Source organism: Cucurbita moschata, unplaced genomic scaffold, assembly GCF_002738365.1.
Source record: "Cucurbita moschata cultivar Rifu unplaced genomic scaffold, Cmos_1.0 Cmo_Scf00002, whole genome shotgun sequence".
Taxonomy (NCBI): Eukaryota; Viridiplantae; Streptophyta; class Magnoliopsida; order Cucurbitales; family Cucurbitaceae; genus Cucurbita; species Cucurbita moschata.
In genome coordinates this window covers 2,265,322-2,286,547 of record NW_019268518.1, presented here as the reverse complement: position 1 = coordinate 2,286,547, position 21,226 = coordinate 2,265,322, and the positions used below count along the sequence as shown (strand labels likewise).

Here is a 21,226-nt window from a genome sequence, read left to right as displayed (position 1 = left end):
TTTTTTTTTTTTTTTTTTTTTTTTTTTTTTTTTTTTTTTTACTGTTATAATATTGAATAGGAGCAAGTATTGGCCTTTAGCCATTACAATGTAAAACGCTCTGAATCTGGCACCCATGAAACCCTCTTACTAAGATTGAACTTGAGAGAAGAAAAAATAATGACATCCAATTTGAGTATATTATATCACTCAAAGCCTAACCAATTAGAATCGTAGTTTCGAATCTTTGTTTTTGTTGGTTATAAATGGAATAGAAAACAAGAATCTTATGAATTATCTTAAAATCTTCACCAGAATACAGCTTCATGTTCAAAAACATTCAATGAAAATCTTATTTTCAAAAATCAACAAAACAACTTGTATGTATGCACTAAAAATTGATATCCAAGAAAAATTTAGAATGGATATCTCACAATCAGTCAATGAAAATCAAAGGATTAAGCAACCTAAAGAATGAGAAACCAAACCTCCACGGAACATACAGCCGAGCATAAGGAGCAGAAAAAGCTTTGCTAGAAGGTATTAAATTATAGTGTGGGATGTCCAAAAACTACTATGCTCTACTCAAAAAGGCTACATTACAAGTGTTACATAGAATTTTTGGGGGCAGACTACTGTTAGTAATATGAGCAGGGAAATATTAAGGATTTTATTATTTTAATATCACTTTTGTCAATTTCTTATGCAAACTTGTTAATTTCTATAAAAACTGCTCTACTTATATCGATTTTGATGGTGGTAAATTCTTCTCCTATGTTCGAAACAAAGGGGTTTCATGTAAATCTTGAGCTTGTCAATTCATCTCAACAGTTTTCAAACAATCCAAAACTTAAAATTTCAATCACTTGTGCCATTACCATGGATATGAACAACAAATAGGTCATCTTATTGAATTACCAGGTTCCTACTTCCTCAGTTTATAAATAAATAATGAAACGAAGCACAGTAATTTGTAAGGTCATTAAATGAAACAATAATGATACAAATTGCTCACAAACCCGATAATCGAAATTCAGAGTACAAAAATCAATACAAGCCAAAGTGAAAATGCGAGAACCAAAAATATCACAACAAGCAATTCATCTCAAATGCATAAAACTGTAATACAAAACAAGCAAAAAAAGCGGCTCAATTGAGGTATTTCAGATGAAAGACAAGTAATACCAGGAACTTGGCGAGCCAAATTGACAAGAATGGAGTCAGCCTCCTCAGTATCGCCAGCTTCCGGCGAATCAAACCGTAGTGGAAGATTGTGAGGAAGAACAATGAGTTCGGAACCTTTCGGGATGTGGTCAGAAGCAAGAAGTCCAAGGCCAGTATCGCCATCTTGAGCAATCTTGAGAGACTGGTGGACGAATCCGCCTTCTCTGCGGACCCACTTGATAAGGTCCGGTGGATGTGGAACCAGCCTGGATGACAAAGAAGGAGAAACAGAGGCCATGGAGGCGGATGATAGTGGCCGGAAATGGGTTAACGATACGGAAGCCACTGCTATCCTCGAAGCCGCCATGTTTTGCTCTCAACAATGCTTCCTCAGGTGTCTTACTGTGTACAAAATCGGAATCGGGTAACAAAAACTCGTTTATTGGAAAAAAAGAAAATTCGTTAAATTATATCAAATATACCTAAACAGATGTTTTAATTTAAATGGTTGATGATTTGTTTATGATATTCACGTCATCCAACTTATTATGATCTTATTCCAGTGAGATTCAAATAAGTAAATCTTTATTAATTTTGGTTAGTTCATGAATTATCTTAAATTTGAGACACATTCGGATCGTCCGTGCAGTTCATTAACAAGAAAATTGTCTCCATTAACATTACCCACTGATGTGCCTCAGTTGGATCCCCCGAAGTTCCACTAAAGGTGCCAGATCATACCGTTTGAAATCCAATAGATACTTCGCTTCCTGCGTGGAATACATACGGTTGGTTTGCTCGGTGGCCACTAATGTTTGCCTCATAGCTTGAAATGATTCCCACATCAGGTTCATTGTAGGGTCTATTTTAGCCGTCTGTGTTGCTGGGGTGGCGTTGTTGCGTCAATTCGAGTTACTAACATTTCACAAGCTGAGCTCTCTCTACCTCTACTCTGTCCTTTAACAGGAGGTCGCCCCCTTCCACGACCTCTATGTGGTATGATTCTAAAACTAACATATAATTATTTTTAAGTTTACTGTAAACTAGTGTAAATCATATCGTATGCTATATCATAATAAATATAGAATTCAATCAACAATAATACAATCAACGGCAACAAATTCAATCACGAGTTGCATTTGACAACAACCCAGCAACAATAACATCTCAATCAGTGACATTTACCCTAATTCTTTTCTTATCTCACACATGACATACCTGACAGGAACGGAACATTAGCGATGGGACCATGGAACATGTCGAGCCTACCTTGTAGGCTAGTCTACAAAATTTATAACCTAGAGCTCTGATACCAACTGTAACGAAACTAATTTTCAAAGGGAACTAGTACTGCTACCATATACATGATATAATCTTTTTGTGTATAAACATTTCTTTAGACTAATTTCATAAAACGACGTCATGGACTTCTACGCTTAAACAAGAGTTTTAAAGTAAAACAAACGAAACATTTAAAGTAAATTAAAATGAAATAAAAGAAAATTTTAAAAGTGAATGCCTTGTACTAACATGAGATATACGAAAATAAATGCAACTATCCTATGCAGGTTCCATGGTCTTGGGTGCAATGACACAAGAATGTCTTGCCTTTACCTGAAATATAAGAAATACTCAATAAGTGACCCTACTATTGAAGTTAGGGAATGCACACACACGTACAACATGAATGAGTCCGATCATTTAAAATTGTATTCTCTTAGGGAGCTTTTCGGTCAAGGTCATCGGATGTGTATTTACTATTCTACACACGGTCCATATGGGAGAATATGGATCCATTAGGCGATCCGCACACCATCTAGGCCTCGTACTGGTCGGGCTAGTGTCCCTGGTGTTGTAGTCGGACACCCAAAAAGAATAGCGACTATCGTAGGATCATGTTAAACATGATGATCATTTCCCTCTTCATACCCTTGCCGTCCATAGTCATCATAAGGGGAAACATCTCGATGCATGTGATATACATTTATGCATGAGGTCCCAACATTTTTAATGATAAATAAATCATGCAAGACAACTTTTTTATTTTTTTTCCTCAATTTCATTTCATTTATAGCATAGCCTTTCGAAATGTCATATATGTCACAGCATGTTATAGCACATAGCTTATCATAAATTATCAAGTGACATCTACAACATGTCATATCGTACAACACATCATGTCATACCACATATCACATCATAGCATTCAACATATCATATCATTCACACAATAAACAAATCAAACATATGACACGTGTTGGAATAAACAAATCAAACATATGACACGTGTTGGACCGCTACGCACGTGTCATCATACATAACACAACTATTCCAACCATATTGATAGTAAAACCACTTACGTGGTTGGCCTTAGCCGACGTTCTATCTTATTTCTGAGATTGTATTGATTTGTCTCTCGAAATTTGTGTCAACCTACGTGGAGGTACTCTATCATATTAGAAATATCCACCTAATTCTTTCAAAAGTTATACATCTTACATAACTACCTAAATTAAATAATCGAAGCTTATACTAACCTTAATTGTCTTCCTCAAGATCAAAATCAGCTTCGGAAGGGTAAAAAATGTAGGAAATAATGCCAAAATTCAAGACCCGAGTTGAATAACTACTCTCCAGCCGCTAGAGCTGGCGATTCAAACCACATCGAGCGTGCGCAGGTCATCGGACAAGTTAGGGCGTCTTCTCGGGCACGCCGGTCACTGGCTGGGGCGTGTAACGTGGTTGGGCCGCGAGCGTCTTCAATTGGCTGAAGTGGATTGTGGGTGTGTGCGTGGGTCGAGGGTATGCATAATCAGACATGGGTCGTGGGCTACACCTATTGGGTAAGTTCAGATCCAAATTCGACTTGACACCGTCTTCTTCGCCCGATTCACGCGAAAACGAAATTAGTTTAAAGTAGTTTGCCACAAGGGTCGTGTGTTACCCATCTTTTGTCACCATGGTCGTGTGTTAAAGTAGTTTCCCTTCACTAACCAAATAGACATGTGTCAGAGTGACTCGACTTCACTTACTAAATGGTCGTGTGTCGTCGAAGTGGCTCGACTTCACTAACTAAAACGACTACCACCCATGTGATTGACACTTTCATGTTTTGTCATGGTAGAGATAAAAGGCCACCATATTACCTAAAAATTTGAAATATGCATTTAATTAATTAATTGACCACTATCTTAACCATGTTTTCTGTTTCTATACTTGAAATTATTTTCAAGAATTTTCTAAATTTATTTTTAAGGGCTAAGTTAGGAAAATGTTTTGAAATTTGTTTATTTTATTATTTTTTTAAAATTATTTTCCGTTTTGAGTATTAAGTTATAAACATCATGAACTTTGTTTTATTTTATTTTTTTTGAATTTTTAATTAAAAATAACATACAAATAGTAAGGATAATGAATGTTTTCTCATCCTTTTTAATACATCCTATAATAATTGAAATTATTTGGTCAAATTGAACCATTATTTTCCTTATTAGAGAAAATAACTAATGACAACTAAAGTTATAATGATAATCCTTTATGATTTAGGTAAATAATAAAATAGAAAGTAGACCATATTCTCAACCGATTACCAAATTAAAGAAATTATTTAAGATTAAAAAAAAAAACAAATAGTTATAATGAGTCGTAAATTTTTTTGGAAGGCCAAACAAAAAATAGAAATTTAAAACGGTTGTGGTTCGTAAATTTTTCAAATTTCAAAATTTTCAATTCAAAAACCCTTGTTATTAGTTTTGCTTATTGAATTTTTTTTTGCTTTTAATAAAAATAAATATTTACATATATATTATATTTATTTTCAAACATTTAATTAAATTTTAAACACAGTTTCAATATATATTTTTGAAATATAATCTAAAAAAAAAGTTAAAAATATATATAATTATAAAATTAAATAAGATATATATATATATTTATTTATTTATTTATTTGTTTGTTATCATTTTGATTGAAATCTATTATGAGGGATTTAAGAAATTTTTTTTTTCTTTTGAATTCAATTTAATTTTCCAATCATGTATTTTCTTTTTCGTGGAAGGTATAATGTGAAAGCATTAATTAATAATTATGTAATGGAAACCAAATTTGGTAGATGCAAAACAGAGATAAAATCTTCTGCCTGCGATAATTATCTTAAAAATTAAAAAAAAAAAAATTGCAATTTCTACTTATTTATTTTTAATTAGAATTAAAATCAATTACAAGCCAATAATTCCTAATTAGAAAAATATAAGAACGGAAAATGTGTTAGCAAAATAGCTAATTACTCATAATTATCAATTAGCATTAACTAATCACTGAGGCCGTGAGATCGAGAACCGCTCATCATCATGGCTTTGAATTCATCGAAACTAATCATACCGTCGCCGTTTCTGTCGACGCCGCTGATCATGTTCCGGCAATCCGCCAGCGAGCAGTCGTCGCCCAAACTCTTCAAGACCTCGTGCAATTCCTCCGCCGTGATGGATCCGTTGCCGTCAAGGTCATAGACGGAGAATGCGTCCTTCAGATTCTTAAGCACCTCGTCGGAATCGACTCCCTTGGTGTTGAGTTCAATGAACTCATGGAGGTCAATGTAGCCGTCGCCATCGGCATCGACTTCCTTGATCATGTTCTGAAGCTCCTCCTCCGTGGCCGGCTGGCCTAGGCTCCCCATTATGGAACCGAGTTCAGAGGAGCAGATCTTGCCGTCGCCATTGACATCGAATTTCTTGAATACTTGCTCCAATTCCGCGATTTGCGCTCGAGAATTGAAAGACGGAGTTCGAGATCCGAGAATCGGAACCGTGGTGGATCCGAGCGGTGAATCGCTGGAGGAATCGGATTTCTTCTTCCGGGAGAAGAGAGATTTGAATCCCATAATTTCAGGGGAAAGAGATTTGTGTGGCTCAGTAGTTTGCGTCGAAATTGATGAACAAAACAGGGGAAGGAAGAAATGGATCGGATAGAGAACGAGGAGCGGAAACAGAATGTGAATCGGGGAGGAAGGGAAGATTTGTAGGGGTGGGGAGAAAGAGAAGCGGATTCGGAAGAAACAGAATGGGAGAAGGAATTGGGAATTTGTAACAGATTGAAATGCCATGAAATTTGACTTTCCAAATATATACAGTGAGAGAGAGAGAGAGAGGGACTGCGCTTGGAACGGAGCTAATGAATATTTAGTCATGCATAACATGTTAAACTGAATAATAATCGAATCTTCTAATAATCATAATATATAAATAATAATAATAATCAGATTTATAGAAAGAGTGGGTTGAGTTTGAATTTTGGAAATCTTTTCGATCCATTCAAAATTTCTGATGAATTAGATTGTTTAAAGCTAATAATTTGAATAGAATTTATAACTCAACTATGTGTTTTCATGTTTCATTAGATTAAATGATCCGTTCTTATCTTATTATTATTATAAAAAATTCTTACTATCTACCATCTATGTTATATTAATAATTAAAATATTTACGAGTTAGGATGTATCAATAATGTTTGCTACAAACTTTAAATGTTTTTTTTATTTTTATAATAATCTTAAAAATAGGCTAAGGTAAGATTGAAATGTAACTCTATTTTTGGATTGTCCTACAAAAAAAAATGTCTAACTCTAAACTCAACCTATCACAAGAACTTTTGATTTTTTAAAAAATTTAACTTAACTCAACCTCGATAAAAGAATCTAATCCAACCCAATCTTAGATTGAATAGTGTGAGTAGGTTGGATCATGGGTCATTTGAATATATATATATAATATATATATAAATTAATTAGACGATTAAAAGCTCTAAACTTATAATTTAATATGAGATTAAAAAATAATTTTTTTTTTGTGACCATTTAACCTTAAAATTTAGTTTATAATAATATAGTTTTTATAATGTTATATCTTTAGTCTCTATAAATCAATTTAGTCGCATCTAATATTTATTTTTAGATTTTGAATAGTAAAAAATGATTTTTTTTTTGATTCATTTTGGTTAATCTTCCTTTCTATTATTGCGGAAGTTTTTCTTATACATAAAGAAATAATTTAGTTCTAAAATAAAAATATATATTTAATTATTGAACACACATTACATACAAATAATGCTAATTGCTATTCTATCATGTTACTTCACAAAATAATTCAACCTTTTCCTCTTAAACTATTACTTATTTAATTAATTAGTGCTTAAAGTTTTGGAATTTGGATTTCAAACATTAATTTTTCATTTTCAAAACATAGATTTTTGACATATTCAAATTTGTTAAGACTAATCATTTTATTAAATATGAAATTAAAAAAAAATTATATAATAGAATTCTAAAAGTATTATAAAATTAAAATTTTTGGATTATAAAAAAATATATTGAATCACTAAAATTTAAAACTAACAAATTTATTAGATATAAATATGATCCGAACTAAAAGTTTAAAGTTTAGTAGTCTTAATATACATACTAAAAAATAATTATGATTTATAAAATGGGTTAAAGAGTAATTTTACATTTTGTTTTATAAAACTGGGCGTAAATGACACATTTTAAAAAATATTTTTTAATCTTTTTGTATCTTATCTAAAAAGTTATTTTTATATATAAATATAATTCTTTACCATTTACCTCATCTCATCCTTTTTGTTTAAATTTAATTTGTTGCTTCTAATATAAATCTTGTGTTTTTTTTTCCTTTTAATTTTAATTTGTTACTTCAAATTTTTTCTTATTTTTATTATTTAAACTAAAATTAGATTTTATATTTTTTTTTTATATTTTTATCGAATTATTTGAAGTAAAAAAAAAATATAATTTTTTAATTTAAATTAAATTTATATAATTCTAATATAAAAAATTGAAGTTAAATATTAATAAGAAATATATATGTTTGTTTTAGTTATTATAGATATTCGTTAAATCTAAAATTTATGAAACTTGTTAACATATTCAAAAACTAAAAAAAAAATTATTTATTAAATTTAAATTTAAATTTTATGTCTAATTTAAATCATCTGTGAATTAAAAAAAAAAACCAAATTTTAGGAACTCAACTTTATAATTTTAATAGTTTAGAAATAGATACCAAATTTAAAATTTTGAAATTATATTTCTAATTTAACCCTCATACTTATAGTTTTTTTTTTTCTTCTTCATCGGTACGATAATAATTTAATATTTAAACTACGTAACCATTTAAATGGATAAACTATGCTACAGGTACATACAAAAGTGTATTATGTCGGGGGAGCGAAGGAAATGACCAACGAAAGGCCACGGAGGGCGAAGGACAACGAAAAGTATCGTCAGAAAATGATTCGAAAAGAGAGAGAATGTTGAAGAAATTTCACGAGGCTGTCAGATAAGGAAGGCGAGATTTGTGGATCCGGATTCAGCCGAATAATTGTTGATACCGATCCATTAGCCAACTTTAAGGGATTGAATTCAAATGTACTCGAGTTTAAGGAGAACGCCGGCTAAGGGCAACCAAGTAACTGGTCTTACTATTGGCTCGATTGGAATACTTGTTTTATGTATGACGACATGTGTCCACTTACCCTTGCACATGTCATTTATTATTTATATTATATGATGATGAGAGTATGATATATGATGACGTGACTATATTATATAATGATGAGATTATGATATATGATGATGTGACTAGGTTATATGATGATGTTACATGATAACATTATATGATGATGATGCATGATAACATGACAATGTAACAAGATGATTTAATATGACATTATTCTATATTAAGATAATGTGCATGTATTAAATGTCACGATGCATTATAACGATGATTTTTTCAAGACACAATCCTAGTTAATGTTAATGATGATGAATTTATGAAGGTCAACGTAAACATGTTGTTACTTATAGTAATATGTAGATGAGTCGGTCGTGTCATAAAAATAATTTAAATACGAAAACTACAAGGACCTCATGCATTTTGTGTGTACATATACATCATGTTACTTTCTCATTTATGATGATGAGTACGAATGCGTACACTACGATGATGATGATAATGATCATGTCTCGCATTATACTCGGGGGTATGCTAACCTCCAAACGTTGCTACAAACAACTAGCTCGACTATGATGGGTCCATGGGGGGTGCGAATCGCCTGGGGATTCACACTCGCACGTGTGGGTCGTGTGTAAGAAAGTACTACACATCTAATTTGTCTGGAATGGAAGCCAACCCTATGATGGTTTTAACTATATGTCCTTAGATCATGAGTTGTATTTGTTTGCCTTCCTTGATCTCAATAGTAAGGTCACTTACTGAGTATTTCTTAAAATATTCAAGCAGTATGCTACTTCTATTCTAGGTAAAGGTAAGACATCTGTATACGGCTCACGACGACATCTCAAGTAGAGACCATAACACGTGCATAGGATAGTAGTTTCGTTATGGTATTTTAAAGACGTTTTTTTCCCAAAAGATGATGTTTTTAATGTTTATTTGCGAGTATATTCATAGGTTAGTAGAAATCTTTATAAATATTAAATTCTAATTTTTTGTTTTCATATTTAAAATCTATATAAAATCCTTTCTTCAAGATGAAGTAAAACAGATGATAATGCGGCGCAGGGGAAGAGAACGAAGAATAATTTGAACCGAGAGCCGACAGATTCTCAGCTGTCTCTCAGCTCAATCCATTGTAATGATCTCGTAAATGTTCCTTGGCGATGAGGACGAAATTCGCGGCAGCAAACAAACAAAACAGTCTCCCCCTCCACAATTTACCACTTCTTTACTGTGTACTTAATGGGTCGCTGTACTGATCATAGCTCCATTAAATTCTTCTCTCCCAATCGAATCGCTTGGGGGAAAAAGGGGAAGCGAAGTTAAAAACTCTCTACCCCAATTTTAGTTTTCGAGTTCTTGGTGGGTTCTGAAGATTAAGGGTTGGATGATGGAATCCAAGGCTCTGCGATTCATCACCCATCAATCGTTCTTCTCCGTCGTTCGATCTGGGGACCTCGAGGCCATCAAACGAGTTTTGGATAAGCTTGCCGGAGATGAACAGGCCGAGGGTTCTTGGATCACCGATCTGATGGCGATGCAGAACGATGCTGGGGAGACGGCTCTGTACATGGCGGCTGAGAATAATCTTGAGGAGGTTTTTAGCTATTTGCTTCAATTTTCCACTGTCCAGATCCTGAAGATTAGGTCCAAATCTGATTTGCACCCTTTTCATGTTGCTGCTAAGCGTGGCCATCTAGGTATTATTGCTATGAAACTTTTGTTTCACTTTGACTTAATTTCTCTCTTCTTACTGTTTCGTTTCCAATTGGGTTATGAGAAATTGGTTGATTTTTCGTCTTTCTGTGAATCTTGACTTGATGAATTCAGATAGTAATTTGCTATCACTGTTGCCAATCATTGACTGATGACTGCTCTGGGAAGCTTTTTCTAATTTTAGTTTGAGGTGCTAAAAGTCATACATGGTTGAAGAGCTTCGAAGTTCGAACCATTCACCAGATTGAGGAACCATGTATTTCTGCTTTACTTGCTTTTTTAGAGAAATGTGAGTACAATTTCTTTAGAGAGCTGAATCCCAATATGGTCTTTGAAGCAGTCCAAGTATATTTAGAGCCTCAGACAACTGACATGGTACAAAACACAAGAACACAAGAACACAAGAACGTGCTTAAAAAGGAATTTCAGGGATCAAATTTTTAGTTCCTTTTTGGTTGATGCTTCTATTTTTCTGAAACAGTTCTGCAGAACCAAAGTTACCATAATTTCTTCCTTCCCTTTTTAGACCATTATGAGTTTTGCTTCTCATTTGGGTTTTATTCAATTATCTGAGAAAAAGAAGCCTAGATTTCACCTTACTACAATTTTTTCATTCGTTTAGCTTATTGATCTTCCATGATCTTGCATGATCTTGCTTTAGTTCTGAGTGTTTATTGTCATAGAATTCAGGATGATCTGAAAAGTTAAGGATTTAGGCTATGTTCTTCCTCTTTTGTTGATTATTGGAGATAGTCATGTAGGCTCATTTTGTTGAATAATTGTCCATCAAAAGTCGAAAAGGTTTACCTCCTACTGATATATCTTGCTTTAAATATCTGGGGAGTTAAACGTTCACTTGTTTCAGGTATTGTAAAAGAGCTTTTGGGCATTTGGCCAGAGCTTTGCCGGTCATGTGACTCCTCAAATACGAGCCCTCTCTATTCAGCTGCTGTACAGGACCATTTGGAAGTAGTTAATGCTATCTTAGATGCCGATGTCGGTACAGTGAGAATCGTAAGGAAGAATGGAAAGACAGCTCTGCATAATGTAGCTAGGTACGGTCTCCTTCGAATTGTTAAAACGCTTATTGATCGTGATCCTGGAATAGTTGCAATTAAGGATAAGAAGTCCCAGACTGCACTTCACATGGCTGTGAAAGGTCAGAGCACTGCAGCAGTCGAGGAGCTATTGCACGGCGATGCATCTATATTGAACGAACGAGACAGGATGGGAAATACTGCCTTGCATATAGCAACTAGAAAGTGTCGGTCAGAGGTACAACACAAGTAGCTCTGAAATTAGATTGATATATTAGAAGTAGCTTACATAGAGCCTTCACAACACCAGTTAATTTATTATATTGTGAATCCCTTGTGTGATTCAATTTTCTGCTGAAACTATGAGTTGTTTTTGGTGCTGATTCATGCCTGCCTTCGTTTGTTGTTTTTCAGATTGTAAGCCTTTTGCTGAGCTTTACATCGCTCGATGTCAATGCGATCAATAGTCAACACGAAACCGCTATGGACTTGGCTGACAAACTGCAATACAGCGAGTCTTCACTGGAGATTAAAGAAGCATTGGCTGAAGCTGGTGCCAAATATGCTAGGCATGTTGGCCAAGTTGATGAAGCAATGGAGCTCAAACGGACAGTCAGTGACATAAAGCACGAGGTTCACTCGCAACTTATCCAAAACGAAAAGACACGTCGGAGAGTTTCTGGCATTGTCAAAGAACTTAAGAAGCTCCACAGAGAGGCTGTTCAGAATACCACAAATTCCATCACAGTTGTGGCTGTCCTTTTTGCATCCATTGCATTCCTGGCCATCTTCAACTTGCCGGGTCAGTATATACAGAAAGGAAAAGACGTCGGGAAGGCGAATATAGCCGATAATATGGGATTCCAAGTATTTTGCCTTCTGAACACTATATCTTTGTTCATATCTTTAGCTGTTGTTGTGGTTCAAATTACATTGGTAGCATGGGACACAACGGCTCAAAAGCAGGTTGTATCAGTTGTAAACAAGCTAATGTGGGCTGCCTGTGCTTGCACCTCTGGGGCTTTCATATCGATTGCTTATGTTGTCGTAGGGCACGAAACATGGATGGCTCTCGCCATCACTCTTGTCGGAGTTCCAATTCTTGTTGCAACTCTTGCAATCATGTGCTACCTGGTTTTTCGACAACATTTCGGAATCTTTTGCAGTGACTCTCAAAGGCGAATCAGACGGGCAAGTGGAGGCAAGTCTTTCTCGTGGCCTCACTCGGTTAACATATCTGATGACGATGACTATAACTCTGACCTCGAGAAGATATATGCCTTGTAGAACCCTTTCAGCAGTTTCGAGCCTGGAAGGATGGTTTTCCTGGACATAGTTATATAAATATATGATAATGTAGATCAGGAGGGCTACGTCCTCGTGCTCGGTAGGGCTCTTTTCGTGATAGAAGAGTAAATTTGATTGTATATTCTGTATTTATTAGGAAGCAGGAGTTGGAACACTTGGTTCAGTGTATTTTCATCCTTTGAATTTTCTTCGCTTTCTTTTAAATCTTCTACTAAAACATTAATTCACTGAAATATTTCAAAAACATCAGAAACTCTTAACCTTTTTTTTTTTTTAATAACATGTAAATTATTACGAATTAAAATGCATAAAGACCTGAAATTTCAATGTGTGAACTACCTTTTATAATTCAAGGTGTCGATTCTAATATTCGAAGTCTATGAAGCTCAATGCATAATAGGGAATCAATTGAAAAGGGTACCCAGATGTTAGGCTTGATCATATATTCAACCAATAATAAATGGGAAGAGAATGATAGAAGTTGAATTATAAATTTTAAACTCATAATCTGAACACATCGACTAAAAAGATATTCGTAATTGTTGCTACAGATCACATTAGTTGACTGATTACATACAACAGAGATCAACCAGGATGAACTGATCTATACGTACATACAAGGATGGCAAACATACCAGGAACTCGTTGCATCGTTTCATCTACAGCGTTACACGGGTTCACAGTTTTTTAATATGTTGTACTTGCACAGAGGGCAGGTCGCATTCATCTTCAGCCATTTTGTGCTACACGCGTAATGAAAATGGTGATTACAGGGAAGAGCATGAAGCTCGACTCCGTCCTCATATGAACTAAGACATATACAACACTCCTGAAAGGAAGAGCACAAAGATTATGCATAAACATTGAGTTTTTAGATGAAATTGGTTCAAGAAAGAAGAGAAAGATCATGGTGGTTATCAATACTCTTCCTGTAACAACTCAAGCCCATCGTTAGCAGATATTGTCCTCTTTAGGCTTTCCCTTTTAGGCTTCCCCTCAAAGTTTTTAAAACGCGTTTACTAGGGAGAGATTTTCACACCTCTACAAAGAATGCTTCGTTCCCCTTTCTAACCGATGTGGGATGCGTTAAATTATAAATTCAATCCCTACTCTCTTTCCAATCTTTAGTAACCTTTAGATTTCCTTCTACCTACCGTACACACAATATCTATGTAGTTCTATCTCTTATATGTACACATTAGATGTATGATACTGAAGCAGTGTGACTAACAGGAACACAAACTTATAAAGAACGATAAAACAATTAACTTTACCGCATCCTCTCGTAATAGAACATGTTCAGTCGTCAAGTATCGGCTGCTTGTTTCCATTGGAACCATCAACCCGTCCCCGGGAGAAGGATTGTTGGATACTTGATATCTATACTTAGAAAGAGTACTTAAATCTGCATCAGTTGCACCTTCCTGCTGAGATTCATGTGAAGGGAAAAAGGAAAGAAAGAAGTTAGCAGGTTTCATGTGCCTTCATTCTGCCTAACATCTCTGAAGCAACCATGAAAACCGGGATTTCCTCTTACCTGGCCTGCAACAGCATAAAGAATAGCTATAATGCAAGGCAAGCAGCAACAGAGAGCTATTCCAATCAAACATGCCAAAACAACACAAAAGATGGCAAAGAACACATCAAATGCCAGAAATACGACAGCCAGCCTGCAAGAACTCAGAATTAGAAACCATGAAAGTCTTTCATTTGAATTTGGAACAGATAAATGATGTACAAAAATCTGCATGCCCCCCTCCCAACCAAATAATACTAATAAAAGCACTTCAAATTTGATTGGATCCCTTCTTTTTTTTTTTTTAAATAACCAGGATATGAAGGTTCCAAATCCTTGTATTATGCTCATCATCTCCATCTACCCCCATAAAGGCCGCAAATGTCAAGGATTTTATGTTACCAAGCAATGTAGAACCAATGAAAAGGAGTTCTATTAAAAGATTCAGTCCAAAACTTACATACTAGCTCTAACAACCAGTCAACGGCTAGTAGGACTAACGCTAATAATTACTTGTAAGAGCCTAATAACAAGTTTTAAACAAATCAAGAGTAACGGCAACCAAAGCCAAATCTGAAAAACAGAACAAAATGAAAGAACATAGCAACCCAACATAAAAAACACAGGGTTTTCCCATTGATTATTCCAACAAGTAGCTGCCCTACATCATTAAGTTTTATCCAGAGGTTACCTCCAAACACTCCAAGCTCTAATCACCAGAGTCACCATTGGGGTAATTCCTTCATTTTAAAACAGGGGAAGAAAGAAAAACAAAAAACCCCGGAACGTCCTTTATGCTCATTACAGGTTTTTTTAGAAAGAAACAATTTCAATGATAACTGAAATAAAGGAAGCTTATAAAAACTCCCAACACCAATAGATGATTACAAAAACGTTCCCCAATGAGAAATCAAAGTGGAAAGCCTATAGTCACTAAAAGGGTGTTTATTCTTACACCAATACAAAGAAAGAAAACTAATCAAATCCAAGAAACTGCCAAAAGATGAGAAAGAGTTCCTAGACATTCTCCCACTTCTTTCACACCATATATACGAAAAGAAAACTTGATTAATAGCAAGCCAAAAGATCTTTTTGACACCATGAAATGGATGTCCCACGAAAACCAAATCCAAGAGCTAGTGAAAGGTGTTTGGTAAGCCCGTGGACCATTCAAAAGCATCAAGCATAGTTGCACAAAATTATGAAGCAAAAGAGCAATGAGCGAATGGATGACAAGGAAAATCTGAACTGGAACAACAAATAACATAATAGGATGTTGTGATAAGACAAAATGAAGCATCCTCCTTAAATGATCAGCTTTATTGATAGTACCATGACTAAGCTCCCATAGGAAAATTTTAATTTTCTTAGGATAAACATCTATCCAAACCACCGAGTAAAGGTGGTTCGATTTAGGGCTAATGTCATGCACTAGATCACTCATGAAAGACTTTACTGTGACAATTTGTGAAGAGCCAAGTGACCAATAGATGATTGGAGAGATGAGCCAATTCAATAACCTCCGGATCAGTAAGATTGTGATGAAGCCCCAAACCCCAAGCGGCATTTGAACTATTCCATAATTGCGCTACTGTAGCATGAGGCCTATTTGTTAACCAACAAAGTTTAGGAAAAGCCATAGCAATCTTCCAACAAATTAGCCAAGAATCATGCCAAAAAGAAGTGTGAATACCATTTCCAATACATCTCTGGACGCGATTGGCAATAAGGTCAATAGTAGAAGAAACAGCACACCACAATTATTTAAAACAATCCCTCGTAACAGCCTTAGGCCACAAACCAATATCCTTTGATTGATAGAATTTACCAACAATGATATTGTGCCAAAGTGAATCTTTTTCGTGCAGAAACCTCCAAATCCATTTCCATAATGGAGACAAATTTTGAACCTGAAAAATGACCAATACCTAACTGCCCTGAAAGTTGAGGGAGCAGTCTCTTCTCCTAATTAATGTTATGCATTCCACCATCTCCTCTAGAACCTTCCCAAAAGAAGCCTCTAAGCAGCTTGTCCAGAGTTTTAGCAACCTTAGATGGTAATTTGACTAAAGAAAGGTAATAAGTAGGCACATTAGAAAGAGTGGCATGGATAAGGGTATGGAGACCACCTCTCGAAAAGAAGGCATATTTCCAACTATGTAACTTATGATGAATTTTTTCAAATACAGGCTGCCAAAAAAGGAAAGTCTTCGCATTACCACCCAACGGAACACCAAGATAAGTAGAAGGAGAAGACCCATGTCTACATCCAAACATTGTCGTCAACCAATCCAATTCAATCATTTCGATGAACCCTCAAAATTTTACATTTTCGAAACAAAAACCAAGAATTATAGCGTATCATCATCGCAAAGGAGTTAATCGAACAAGAGATTTACCGACCGAATAAGTCAAAATTCTTCCCAAACCAGCATCATGTGATGACATGTGACTGAGACAATCAGAAACCAAAATGAAAAGAAAGGAGAAAGAGGATCCTATTGTCTAATACCCCATGTCAGTATGATTTTACCTTTAAGTAGCCCATTAACAATAATAAAAAACTGACAATAGAGATACAACCGTTTCCTCCATCTGTGCCCACAATCTTTTGCCAGTAAAATCACATCCAGAAAATCCCAATCTACTTTATCAAAGCTTTCTCCAAATCTAGTTTAAGGACAACACCTTCCTTATGAGATAAATTCCAAACATCAATTACTTCATTTGCAATCAGATAAGCATACAGAATTGGTCTATTTGCCCCCAAAGCCATTTGATTTTCAGCAACGGAAGAAGGAAGGATATGTTTGCTCATTACTGATTCCATGTCAGAAATTTTATTAGCTTATTTATTAGATTGATGGCTTTTAATTAAAAGAGCTTTTGAGGGAGGGACTAACTAAACGTATAATTAACAATTACTATCCCCCCAAAGGAAGAGCGGAATTCATTGGCCTCTTACAAATTGTAAAAATCACATAAAAGCTAGTTAGTTTAAGGGTGCAAGCTCAAACTTAAACAGCCATCGACACTATCTGAAAATGAGTCAGTAATGTCGACCTGAACAATGCTTATTAGGCATTTTGAATTGCTAGAGTGAAAAACTAAAAAATAGTCCGAGCAGGTTAACTTGAATAAATTTCATCAGTCTTTTTGGGCCAAAAATCAACCTGCTTACCACCCCCAGGTTAATTTTGAAGGAATTTAAGACATTTGAGAATGAAGGAAACTGAACATCAAATGCCATCTAGAAAATGATTCATGACATGACTAGAATAATCAGAAATTCAATAATAGAGGGGGAAGAACAGGAAAACGTTAACAGATTTCCTTCAATGTGAAACACATTACAAGCAATCAAAAGAAAAAAAAATACATTTTTCCTTTATAATAAAAACATAAGAAGGATATGCAGCCAGCATCGCGACGGTTCAAAATCATACCAGTATAAAGATGGAGCATTCTGCAGGAGGAGGTTACCACCAGCCATGACCCAATAAAAGCCAAGTAACCACCAAATTAACGATACCAAGGTGTTCACTGTCTCACATCTTTTGGCAACACTGCACATCCATACCACCAAGTCAATGACATGCTACCAACTTAAAAATCATCAAATCAGTAATTTATAACTGAAGCAAGATACGATAACAAATTCAATTGAAGATGGGACCATAAATAGGTGTTGGAAAGAATTGAAGGTGAAAGTAAAACAGAAAATTGCAGAAAGGGTCTAATTCAATTTTTAGTTATGGAAAGGGAAGAAGATAATTAATGCTATATTTGTGAACTAATAGAAGTATGTAATGGATTTTTCTTAATCTAAAGAAAAAGGGATTTGGTTGATTTCTCGTTACCCTTCTTACTTTGCTCGATCTAATGAAAATTTCTCCAGTCTCTTATCCTATCTATGTATAACCCCTGCAAATCACTGTACTTTATCCTTGAATTTAACTGTTCTGTTCATATTAATAGAAAAGCACGCAGAAGCGGCAAATATTTATGATTCCAAAAAGAATGCAGGGTTAAACATTTAAGAAGCCAGAAATGAACACAAAATTGCCTGGTCATCCATACAATGAACACAAAATTAAAGTCAGAAAAGCCATTTTGATAAGCAAATGAAAAAATTCTATCAAATAGAGCTCAAACCCATATCGAATTTCAGCAAATAGAACCAAAGTTCGGACCCAAGACCATCACAACTTGATCTTAGCAGAGAGGACTGAAATTTTACTCACCCGGACAGATTCCTCGGGCTACCATCTTCGTCATTGCTTTCATTAGAAAAATATCCGTCAATATCAGGTTGCGGGTGTTGCGGCGTCTCCATATCCATAGCCCTCCTCGCATTCCTCCTTCTAAACTCTAACCACACAAGCACAGAGTGCACCAAACACTGAGCCACATAAACTAAAATCCAAAGCCGAATTGGCGTATTGGGTTTTTCATCGACCGAGTGAATAAGCACACCCAACGAAACGAAAACGAAAGCCAAATTCCACGCAATGTCAACCGCCACAACCGGCTTGGAGTAGCCCCAATCGATGCGGCGCTCTTCAAGTTCACGCGCCGCCGTCTCTCGTACTACCATAGAAGTTCCACGGCGGCCAGTGGCACGGCCCAAGAGAACGGCGAGGGGGCCGATGGGGGAAGTAGAGCCGCCAGTGTTGGAGGGCTGACGGGAGCGTAAGAAAGGAGTCTGTTGAGCGGAGGCCGCCATGGAAGGAGGAAAGGATGGGGAAGAGATGGTCGCCGGCGAGAAGGGAAAAGTCGTCGGGGTTAGGGATTTGGTTCATTAAATTAGCGTCATGGATTGAGAAGGAGAAGCTCCTGGTGCTGGTCCGTCGATGATGGAAGTGATGGAAATTTCATCATCCATGGGCAGATGTCGTCCATGCTCGAAGGTAATTTTCAGATGACTTCACATCAAAAATATTTATTAAAAAATAAATTCTTTCAACTTTACCATAAATTTTTATAAGCCAAACATTAATGGTTGTAAAATTTAGTTTTAAAAATCATGGAAAGTATAATAATTAAAATTTTAAAATTGAAAAATATAGATATTAAAATAAAACGAGGTTAATTTTATGTTACATATATTTGTATATAATTACTGCATATTGGTGAATAATCCAAAATATTTTCATGAACAACCAAATATTTATGGTATAAAATAATTATTAAAAAAAAATTGCAAATGTGTTCAAATATTTTATTTAATTAATAAAATATTACTCTAATTTCATAATAAAATTTAAATATAGTTTTTATTACATTAACTAAATAATTAATACATAAGTTATCTATTATTTATTACCAATTTCAAATTTAAAGCTCACTTATCTCATCTTAATCATGAGAATCTTACTTCTTGTTCCCATAGTTCAACTCATTTGAGTTTGTATCGTCCACATAAACTTATTTATGGTTGAGATAATTATCTCATCTAAACTTATCTTAATCATGGGTTGATACTGTTGATGGAAGAATTTGATTATGTAAGTTCAGCATTCAATAATATTATCACTCTAAACTTCAATTATTTATGTTTGGCTTAGATCAAATAGAGAGAGTATGAGTGAAGACAAAACTTTAGCAAAGATCCCTCACTTGGACGGTCACTATGATCATTGGAGTGAGCTGATGGAAAATTTGATTAGAGCAAAAGGTCTATAGAGTGTGGTGGAGATTGGTTTCTCAAAACTAGGAACAATGCTGACTTGCACAAAAGGGCCACCTTGACGATGCTAGACTCAAAGATCACCGAGTAAAGCATTACCTCTTGCAAGCAATTGATCGTACTGTCTTTGAACACATCTTGGAACGCACACATCCAAGATTGTTTGGGACTCAATGAAGCGAAAATTTGGTGGAAACCAAAGAGTGAAGAAATCTCTTCTTAATGCATTAAGGAGAGAATTTGAGATCCTAGAGATGAAGAAGGATGAAAGTATCACATATTATTTTGCAAGAGTGATGATAATCTCCAACAAGATGAGAAGTAATGGAGAAGATATACAACAAGATCAGAAGCAAAATTGTAGAAAAAATTATGCGTACCTTGACTGAAAAATTTATTTATGTTATAGTATCCATGGAAGAATCCAAAGATACTGATAACATGTCCATTGATGAATTATAAACTTCATTAGTGGTGCATGAACAAAATTTTCGAAGATCCAACATTAATGGAGAGGAGCAAGTTCTAAAAGTCGAAGGACGAACATAAATAAGTGACAGAGGAATAGGAACTTACAGGGGCAGAGGACACGGAAGAGGAAGATCAACTTTCAACAAAGCAACGATTGAATGTTATAGGTGTCATGACTTAGGTCATTTTCAATATGAATGTCCAAGAATGAATAAGGAATTGAATTAGGCAGAGCTGGAAGAAGATGATGAAATGCTGTTAATGGCTCATATGGAAAGACATGAAGCAAAAAGGAGCGATGTTTGGTTCTTAGATTCTAGTTGCTCAACCCATATGTGTGGAAGTGAAGATATGTTTTCAAGCTTAGACAAGACCTTTTCCCACGTTGTCAAGCTTGTAAATAATACAAGTATGAAAGTTAAGGGAAATGGTGCAGTGAAATTAACTTTGCATGAGGTTCGTTACATATTACTAATGTGTATTGAGTACCTGAACTCAAAAAAAGCTCTTGAGCATTGGACAACTACAAGAAAAAGGAGTAGCACTGCTGTTCAAAGATGGTGTATATAACATTTATCATCCACAAAAAAGAAAAATAGCAGAGTCAATTATAAGCGCAAATCAGCTGTTTATTTTGCATACTGAAACATCTACCATACCAAATGAAGGAAGATACCTCCAAGTTTCAAATACGGATTAGTGGACACCATTTCCAAAAATGGGTAAATGGAGAGCAACATAAAAAATTGGGTCTTGTTCATGCAGATATATGTGGTTCAATTTCATCAGCTTCAAGTAGCAAAAAAAAAAAAAAAAA

The 21,226-nt window shown here is 35.0% G+C and overlaps 4 protein-coding genes across 5 annotated transcripts in view; 1 reads left to right on the top strand and 3 right to left on the bottom strand.

The window, feature by feature from the left end:
- LOC111430018 (histone-lysine N-methyltransferase setd3) overlaps window positions 1-1,562 on the bottom strand; it is a 5,265-nt gene extending 3,703 nt beyond the window's left edge. Inside the window, exon 1 of the mRNA XM_023066122.1 lies at window positions 1,165-1,562. Coding sequence (XP_022921890.1) covers window positions 1,165-1,510 — 346 coding nt within the window. The 5' untranslated portion in view covers window positions 1,511-1,562. The remainder of the gene's footprint in view (window positions 1-1,164) is intronic.
- A 3,812-nt stretch (window positions 1,563-5,374) lies between these two features.
- On the bottom strand, window positions 5,375-6,213 carry LOC111463873 (probable calcium-binding protein CML25). Its single transcript, XM_023107812.1, has one exon. The coding sequence runs from the start codon at window positions 6,020-6,022 to the stop codon at window positions 5,453-5,455; it is 570 nt and encodes a 189-aa protein (XP_022963580.1). The 5' UTR covers window positions 6,023-6,213; the 3' UTR covers window positions 5,375-5,452.
- A 3,518-nt stretch (window positions 6,214-9,731) lies between these two features.
- On the top strand, window positions 9,732-12,921 carry LOC111460956 (ankyrin repeat-containing protein At2g01680-like). Its single transcript, XM_023104343.1, has 3 exons — window positions 9,732-10,372; window positions 11,254-11,663; window positions 11,840-12,921. Exons 1-3 carry the CDS (start codon window positions 10,060-10,062, stop codon window positions 12,710-12,712), a joined length of 1,596 nt encoding a protein of 531 aa, XP_022960111.1. The 5' UTR covers window positions 9,732-10,059; the 3' UTR covers window positions 12,713-12,921.
- Window positions 12,922-13,194: 273 nt separating this feature from the next.
- LOC111460962 (E3 ubiquitin protein ligase RIE1-like) lies at window positions 13,195-19,171 on the bottom strand. 2 transcript variants are annotated; one of them, XM_023104356.1, is made up of 5 exons: window positions 18,494-19,171; window positions 17,696-17,815; window positions 14,271-14,403; window positions 14,008-14,160; window positions 13,195-13,562 (listed from the first exon to the last, which is right to left on the bottom strand). In XM_023104356.1, the coding sequence occupies exons 1-5, from the start codon at window positions 18,973-18,975 to the stop codon at window positions 13,401-13,403; spliced, it is 1,050 nt and encodes a 349-aa protein (XP_022960124.1). In that variant the 5' UTR covers window positions 18,976-19,171; the 3' UTR covers window positions 13,195-13,400. The 2 variants fall into 2 exon arrangements, with proteins under 2 accessions (XP_022960124.1, XP_022960133.1); XM_023104365.1 differs by having other exon boundaries at window positions 14,008-14,157; window positions 18,494-19,170.
- Between the last annotated feature and the right edge of the window lie 2,055 nt (window positions 19,172-21,226).